Below are 8,998 nucleotides of genomic sequence, written 5' to 3'. Positions count from 1 at the left end.
GACTCATCGTGACCCTCTGTGCAATAGTTCTGAACTCTATTCTGAACATACTTTAGTGCTGATAAAATAATAGGAAAGATTTTAGGTCCCTAAGGCTGCTAAAACAAACTATCATAGAGTAAGTAGTTTAAAGTAACATAAATAAGTCTATCAAAGAGGCTGAGTAGGAAAGAAGTCCTAAAAAACAATAATGTCAGTTTGAAGACTAAGGTGCCCCTAATTCAAGCCATCATCTGTTATGTATCTGAGAACTAGATAATGAATATGGATGATAGAATAAGAATAGATGCCTTTAAGTTGTGGTGTTAGAGAAGAGTACTACATATCCCATGGACTGTCAAAAGAACAAACAGATATGTCTTGGAGAAAGTGCAACCAGAGAGCTCTTTAGAGGCAAGGATGGAGAAGCTTTGTCTCACATACTTTGGAAATGTTGTTAGAAGAAGATACTCCTTAGGAAGGAGCACTATGCTCGGAAAGGTGAAGGGTCAGCCAAAGAGAAGAAGCCCTTTAATGACATAGATTGATAGAGCAACTGTAGCAGTGGGCTCAAGTGTGACAGAGATGATAAAGATGATACAAGAAAGAACAGGGGTCATATCTGTTGTTCATAGGATTACTTCAAGTCATACTTGACTTGATGGAATTTAACAAGTAGAGGCCATTTCTTATTGTCATCAAGTCAAAACCAACTCCATCAGGTTTCTGAGGCTTTAAATCACACCAGAAGAGATTGCCCATATTTCTCTCACTAGAGAGGCATGACCTTTGGTTTTGGAGGGAAACTCCCTATGTACTATGCCATCAGAGCTCCCTGCAAGGCTAGAAGTACAAAGCTCTAGGGATGGTCTTTGTCTCTTCTAGCTTCTGGAAAAAGAACTTTAGTCTCTGCCTATCTGTAGATCAATGTTTTCCCCTCTGTCCTTGTCTGTATATGTTCTCCTTCTCTTAAAGGGTAAAAGTTATACTGTATTTTAGGCCCCACCATACTCCAATAAGATCTCTAGGTAACTATTTGCATCTCAAAGATAGTATTTCCAGACAATTAACCATCGACAACTGGAGTAATCATCCAATAACTCTCATTAAGCTCCTACTCTTGCCTCTCTTCCAACCAACTCAAGCTTGCTCTAGTCTTAGAGTTCCTTAAATTACAGGCAGGCTGTTACTTCTTAAGGAGTTATATATATTGTCCTTTCTAAATTCTAACATACGATACTGAAGGTTAGGTATGAACTTGAACAAGAGGGATAAAAGCAGCTGTTTTACTACTGTAAGAAAACTAGGGAAATTAATCAAGATCTGAGAACACAAATAGAATGTGCTGAAGAGCACAAATATGGAGCTATAGAAATTAAGGCTAGTCTGGGACTTCCTGGTAAAATAGCAGACCAGTTAGCTGACAGCCCAGACCGTCTTCAACTAAGACATCAGAAAACAAAAATGGATGATAATCTTTAAACCATGAGTTTCAAAGGGAAGAATAAAGAAGTGGTTCAATGGCTGACTGGAAGAAGAAATGGAATGAAAACATTGACTAAGGAGGCAGACAAAACAGCCAACAGTAGGCAGTGTGGTGTGGCCATTATAAGTGTCTATTGATGGTTCTCTGATCAGCCAGGGAACTGGAGACTGTGGCCCTGTCCACACTAGCAGCTGACTGAAGGCAAGAAAGGTGCAATCTTCTCCACATACCCTAAACCTTCCCAGAAATTAGAGTGACTCCTCACCACTACCAAGTGGATAGAGAGTTCCTGCAGTTCAGTCCAAGCTCCAAGGACAAGCTTGTACTAATTTGTATCTACCACCACCAGGATCACGTGCATATTTTCCATGTTCAGATTCTTCGTCTTCATCCCCAGGTGCCTACATATTAAGCTCTGCCTGGCCTGCAGCCAGTTCCTAGACTGGCGGGTCGGAGGGGCAACACCTCTGACTGAGTCCTAGCCTTTTACTGGATACCTTATTGAGTTTTGCTGTGCACAAAGCACATTTTACATGGAGCAGTGCTCCCTCTGTGCAGTGACTGTCCTTGGGCACGTTAGCTTGACTATCTCTTCATGCCAGCAGGGGGTACCATCTCTATTGGATACCCTGCCTGCACTTATTCCTGGAATGGCAAGGACATCTCTGACTTAAAAACAATAAAGAATTTATGAAATGCTGAATAATATGGATGAATCTAGATAATATAGTGAGTCAAATAAGTTAGTCACAAACATGCAGATAGATCATTCTTAGATGATTACCAGGGATGGGGATGAAGGGAGAGTAAATAATAATAAACAGATAATAGACATTAAGTTGGGTAAAGGGAATGCCAACGGACAATAAGGAGCTGATCAAATAGTAACTAATTAAGTGTAATCAATGCTATAAAGCAAAATGTCTATGAATGAATAAAAATACGATTAGTAAACTTTCAATGGAATCATAACAAAAGAAAAAAATAAAATTTTGAAAAACAAAAGAAAGAAGAGTCTCATAGTGAGAACTTTGCTACTTCAACGCATCCTTGGACTTGGTGGACTGCCTCTCCTTTGTCTCTCTGCTGAATCATGACAGGTTGAAGAGGACTGTCAGGACATTTTACTCTGGATGCCTGCTTCCACACACTGACCTCACATCACTCACCAAATGAGTTCCTCCAGCAGGTTATGCAAAAGTCTCTGCTCTACTGAAACATCCCACACCATCTTCTCTTTTCCTTTGTCTGCAGATCTCCTGGACCTGCCTTCCTATCTCCCTCAACATGCTGTCCACCTGCCTTCCTGCTTGACTACTGTCATCAGCTGAAGAACAAGCAGATGACCCTTTCCTAAGTATCTGACCCCTTAGCCATCATCGAGTTGCCAAACTCCCTTCCCTTTAATGTCTCTCACTAACCTTCACGTTTACACCCTGGAGTTGGCTATTGCAGGAGCCACTTTGCTTCCAAAATTGAGAAGTGTTTCAATTTCTGACCATAACTTCCCATCCTCCCAGATTACCTGTTCAATTACCTCCATGTCACAACCTCCTCCTGTCCTCACATTCCTACCTGTTCTACAAATGTCAGAGTCCACCAGAGCAATCACTTTTCTAATTACCTGAAATGCCTTTACTCCTTCTTTCATCCCAACTCTGGATGATCTCTTAGTGCTCACCTCCTCCACAGGTCCATTTAGATTCCTGAGAAGGCAGAGAAAACCACATCCACGGAACTGATTAAAAGAACTATAAATCTACAAACAATACTATCATGAATTCAAGAAGGCCCTCAACATTACTCAGCAATCCTCATCATCCTGCAGTTTTTCTTTCTTTCTCATTTAATCTTTCTGACAGTATTTCACGGCTGACAGCCTCTGCATTCTATTTAAAATAACCTCCTCTTACTCTGGCCTCTAACCTTTCTTCACTTGACAGTTTTGTTTTCTTTTACCCATCCATTAAATGTTCCTCAGAGTTCTATTTTGAGCCTTGTATCTTCTTCACATTATCTTACCCTCAGTACCTCATCTACTCCTGTGATTTTAATTATCACCATTAGGCTACTAACACCCAAATTCCTACCACAGTTTTCTCCTGGGATCTGTATGTCCTATTCCCAAATGAACCTTCACAAAGGCATCTAAATCCCAGTGTCATTACCAGCTCATCTAGTTGCTCAAGCCAGATGCCTGGAACTTACTTCAAATTCTTTTCTCTCCAACTCACCTTCAATGTCTCATCAATTCTATCTACTAATATTCATCTGTCCACCCTCTTCTTCCATTGCCACCATTCCATAGTGCCCTCATCTTGGGCTGAATTCTTGTAAGACCTGTGCGCTCCTCAATTCCATTCAGCCAGACCTTCTCATTCTTTATCTCCTCCTACCCCTTCCTTTTGGAAGCAGGAGTGGCATCCACTTTCTAAACATGCCTCTGGAAACTCTATAAATTTTGATAACTGATTATAGAAAATCTTTAGGTCTTAGACTGGACGGCAATCATCAACTAGAACCACCCCTTCCTTAGATGAACAAGTGCATAACCTCTGGAAACAATGAGTGAGGTACTAGATACTGTCCAATGCACAAAGCAACCACACAGTATTTAAATGTTGAAGGAACACTCTTCACATAGTACTTTAAGAGATCAGATGAAGAAATGAATTTTGCTGGAAATATAAGAAAAAAACTAGCCTGAAGGATATGTAAAATTTTGCCAGTCAGACAGTTATTGTACCTTATTCATGAAGTCTGTATTTTAAAATTATCTATGGTGTGCTTCTGAGTCCTTCCCAACTCATAGTGACCATACAGGATAGAGCAGTACTGACCTCATAGTTTCCTAGTCTGGAATTTTTATGAGAGCAAATCAGTAGGTACTTTCTTCCTCTGAGTGGCTGGTGCGTTCACATCACAGAACTTAATGCTAGCATCCAATGGTTTGCAGTGTAACCAGTTTCACCAGGGTTCCTTAATACTTGTTAACACTCAAAACTCAGTATTCATGGCATTCTTAAGTTCATTCATAGATGTCACTCATTTTATTACCCCACCCCACCCCAAATAGGTGTGGACTTGGCTAGGACTTGATTTCCAGTATTATGTGATTACCTTATATGTTGTAAATCCTGACCTCTATTGCTATTGAGGAGGCATGATAAATGGTAGAGACTGACACTGTTAACAGCTTTAGTTTGCTTGGCTCCAAAATCAACACTCTAGGTATCAGCAGCCAGGAAATTAAAAGACAAATTGTACTGGGAAAGTCTGCTGTCAGAGATCTTGCCAAAGTATGGAAGAGAAATGATGTCACTCAGGAGATTAAGGTGGGCCTGATCCAGACCATGGTCTTTGTAATCACTTGCTATGCAGCAGAGAGCTGGACAATGGCTAAGGATGATAGAAGGAGAATTGGTGCCTTTGAGCTGTCATGATAGAAAAGAGTATTGAATATACCACGGACTGCTAAGAGAACAAAAAGGTTCAGCCTCGAGAGGGTGAAACCAGGCTGCTCCTTGGAGGTAAGGATTCTGAAGTTTCGTCTGATGTACTTTGGACATGCTGAAAGAAGGGACCAGTTCTTGGAAAGGGAAGTCACGCTTGGGATGGTGGAGGGACAGCATAGGAGGGGAAGATCCTCGATGAGATGGATCGATTCAGTGACTGGGGTAATGGGGGCAGGTGTATCAGAAACACTAAGATTGGCACAGGATAGAGCAGGGTTTAGGGCTGTTGCACATCGGGCTGCTATGAGTCGCAGGAGATTCAACGGCACATAACAACATCTGTAATCCCTGCTCAATAATATGTTAAACAAAACTAAGAAACAAGCTCACTGACATTGAGTCAATTCCAACTCATAGTGACCCTTCCTTGGTTTTGTGAGGCTTAAAGTCTTAACAAGAAGAGACTGCCCAACTCTCTCCTACTGAGTCACTGGTAGACTCAAACTGCCAGAGCCTACTGCCCTTTAGCAGCCCAGTAGACTACAGACTGCAACACACTGCCATCGTTCCCATAGCTAAAGAAGGTATCTTGTTTGTTTTTAATTTTTATTTGAGTGAAGGTTTACAAGTCATATTGGTTTTTCATATAGTCATCCATAGACATTTTGATTTACAAGTTATTAATTATAATATCAAATCAAGTTCTTATTGTACATTTCCTTTCCCTTTACCCATAAATATCTTTAAATAAAAATTCATTATTTAAAAAAAGGTTATGTTTCATATAGTACCAGGTTGTTTAATAAAACAGAAATGAGACTCGAGTTCTACAGGAACCTGACCCTGTGTTTCTTAGAAGCAATGATTCAAATAATCTGGTGGTCAGTGACTTTACTATGAAGAATTGGCTGTGTTACAGTACACAGAACATGTATATTGTCTGCCTAGTTTACAACTCAGCCTCTAGACATGTCCACTGTCTTTGCCCCAAAACATTTACCTGTTTACTCAAGGTATCTACTGGCTCAGGGCCCTACAAGCTATGTCTTGCCAATGGCTACTATCAGTTCTCACTTTTGAAGCCATGTAAGAAGTAGCTATTTACCATACAACTCACCCCAAGCAATAGCATCCTTTGCCCAAAGCTTTCCCATGATGTGCTGTCCTGAGAAGAAATAAACTCTTCTGCCGATGAATAGCTCACCATCCTAATCCAAATAATAAGGCATCAACCAGTAAGATCGCAGTTCCCTATAAATCCCCTCCAAAGACAATTCAGAATTCAATAAAGTTCTCTAAATATTTTCTGAATCAAGACTGCTGAAAGGTTCATTCTGAACACTCCCAGAGTATTCCTCAGGCAACAAATCCATTCTTTACTCCTTAACCTCCGGTCCTGACTAGGGAAAACATGGATATTTACAGTACATGACATCCTTAGTTAGGGTTTACTGTGTTGGTCCTATGTTCCCAGCCCAGGCTACAGATTTCCTCAGTAACTCACAAAAGCCTGCAATGGAGATCTCATCATTTTTCTAAATGAGGAACTTGACATTTGAAAAGAAATTACTCCCTGCTTTAAGTGGTAGGCTTAAAAGCCCTCGTCTACCTGGATGCAAAACAGCATGCCTCCTCACCCCCATTCCATCCCCATCGAGGCCCATAAAAAAATAGGTGTTGGGTGTGGTTTGGTTCATTTGGCTCCCAAATTGGAGATGATGGTAAAGTAGATGGATAAACCAGTAGAAGAACAGAGGACAGGGAACATCCAGGCAATCTTGACCCACCACCACACAGCTGTGGAGACAGCCTGCATTCACCCAGAAGGCCACATTAAAGAATTTAGTCAGGATATTGGGGGGCTAACAGGTGTCTCAGAGATAAGATGCAATATTGGCCTGTCTGCAGCCTTAAAAGCCTAATCAGACCAAAGCTGAAGGAGCCAAAGTTATGAATGACCAGAGGAGCTGGTTTTAGAGAATATCTAAATGGAAGTTTGGATACAGTCAGACAGAAAGCCTACATGGCTCCTGAGAGACAAAGAGATGCTCAACCTAGAGATGCCAAGTTTCAAATGATCTAGTTTCCACGAAATCTAAGGAGATCCTTAATTCCTAGACATGTCCACATTCTCAGAATAAACCCTGTCTTTGGTTAGTCCGAGTGACTCAGTGTTTCTTTCAACCTTTATTATATCAGTGCATAGGCAGGGCTGTTAACACATTTTGTTCTTTGGATGAAATAGGGTGGCACCAGGTCCTGGTCCTGGCTCACAGCTTGCCTGGCTAAATCTTCACAGTTCTAAGTCAAGAGTTCGTATTCTGCCTCCTCTTTCAAGGGAGGTCTAGGGTCACCTGCGCTTGTAGAGACATGGTTGAAGCTTCAGGCCTGAGAGTTCGGCTTTGGGCCCCACTCGAGGGGGTCCAGTCTTTTGGAAGTCAAACAAAAAGAAGTGGCTGTTGGTCAGGTCCTAGAGGCAAAAAAGACCCAGTCAACTCCCAATTCTCAGCTTAGCTGCTAAAAATGCCTCCCTCCTTTCCTGCCTCTGTTCAGAAAGCTTCCCAGGACCTTCCCACGAGTTATGCCTTCAGAGTGCAAATGATGTTCCTGTGAGGATCTCCTCCACTGAATGGTGGAGATTCCACTGAAAAGAGTCACACAGTAGAAACAGACTCCCTGAGGCACTCACCTTGGAGATGCTCTTAAAACCCAACTTGGACACAGCACTCAAAAAGGCCCGAATATCTTCAAATCGGCTGCTGACTTCAGCCAATTTAAGAAGACCCCTGAGAAGATTGGAAATTTCCATGTTAACGCACAGACATGTTTGCACACACATACATGTTTCTGTGTTCAAAGGAGGTTCTTACCCTGGCTTAAGTACCCGATTTGCCTCCACTAGGAAATCCCTGATGTTAGTTCCCATCAATGACAGGCAGAACACAGCCACATCCACAGACTCATCTTCCAGTGGCACCTGCAGAAAGGACTATTATATGATGCACACAGCTAGGCACATAAACCTAATGTGGGCTGGAGGAGAAAGACAATGCTAAGGACTACAGCTGGGCACTTGGAAGGGGAAGAGAGAAGCAGGAGGAGTTTAGAGAGATGAGTACAAAGACCTAGAACACAAGCCTGATTCCACAGAGGATACCTGTGCCATGTCACACACAGTGACTCTGGGATCCAGAGAAGCCAAATCAAAGCAGTGTACAGTGTTTCGGATGCTTGAAGCCAGGCGGCAGTCCCCACAGCCAAAGTCAGCCACTACCAGGGATGCAGGCCTAGGAGTAGGAGAAAAGGGTCGTTTTCTGGTCTAGTCAGAGTTCCAAGACCAACCTGCATTGCTCCTCAGAGTGCCCACCCTCTATTACCGATGGCGAAGATCCTTAATGATTCGGTCCACAGGCTGCAGTGGCCACTTCTTGACCTGGCTCTGGAAGCCACGGTGATAGAGGAGAAAGGCCTCTGGGTCTTCCTGGAAGAGATGCTGTGCAGCACTGCTGGGCTGTGTGTACAACTGTTCATTGAGGTAGCGAAATCGGGCACCATCCAGCCGTTGTGCCATGCGGGCTCGCAGGGCCTCTGCACGAGCCTTGAGGCTATCTGGCCGAGGGGTAGGAGGCACCTCAGTCTCCTCTGTGGGGGCTGGAACCTGGGCTGGTAGTTCAGGTGGCCGAAACTTGTTTTTGTGTCGCCGCTTGTTCTTCTGCCGGTTCCGCCACTGCTTGCGACTCAAGGTATGGAGCAGTTGAGGGGAGGGAGAACCAGGGCATGGCTTATTTGAGTCATTTGTGGCACTACTCTTCTGGGCTTTGGGACCTACAGGTAGGGAAATGGAAAGGTGTATTTGCAAGTAAGATTTCTCTGCATGTAGGCACTTGGCAAGTCATCTTGGTCATATGCCTATCCTTTTAAAAAAAAGCAAACACAACTATGAGATATCATCTCACCCCAGACAGAATAGCAAAATTTAACAGAACAGCAAGCAACAAATGTTGGCGAGGTTGTGGAGAAACTGCAACCCTTATTCACTGTTGGTGGGAGTGTAAAATGGTGCAACCACTGTGGAAGG

The 8,998-nt window shown here is 42.8% G+C and overlaps 1 protein-coding gene across 1 annotated transcript in view; it reads right to left on the bottom strand.

Annotated features, from left to right (window-relative positions):
* Positions 1–7,270: 7,270 nt before the first annotated feature.
* The window catches only part of RRP8 (ribosomal RNA processing 8, methyltransferase, homolog (yeast)), a 7,358-nt gene continuing 5,630 nt past the window's right edge, over positions 7,271–8,998 (bottom strand). Inside the window, exons 3-7 of the mRNA XM_006885459.1 lie at positions 8,298–8,745; positions 8,078–8,207; positions 7,791–7,897; positions 7,610–7,706; positions 7,271–7,390 (exon numbers count right to left, since the gene is read on the bottom strand). Coding sequence (XP_006885521.1) covers positions 7,271–7,390; positions 7,610–7,706; positions 7,791–7,897; positions 8,078–8,207; positions 8,298–8,745 — 902 coding nt within the window. The remainder of the gene's footprint in view (positions 7,391–7,609; positions 7,707–7,790; positions 7,898–8,077; positions 8,208–8,297; positions 8,746–8,998) is intronic.

Source organism: Elephantulus edwardii, unplaced genomic scaffold (assembly GCF_000299155.1).
Source record: "Elephantulus edwardii isolate Elephantulus edwardi_28Jun2011 unplaced genomic scaffold, EleEdw1.0 scaffold00044, whole genome shotgun sequence".
Classification (NCBI taxonomy): Eukaryota; Metazoa; Chordata; class Mammalia; order Macroscelidea; family Macroscelididae; genus Elephantulus; species Elephantulus edwardii.
Note: the sequence above shows the minus strand (reverse complement) of the source record. Positions and strands in the feature narration are given on the sequence as shown.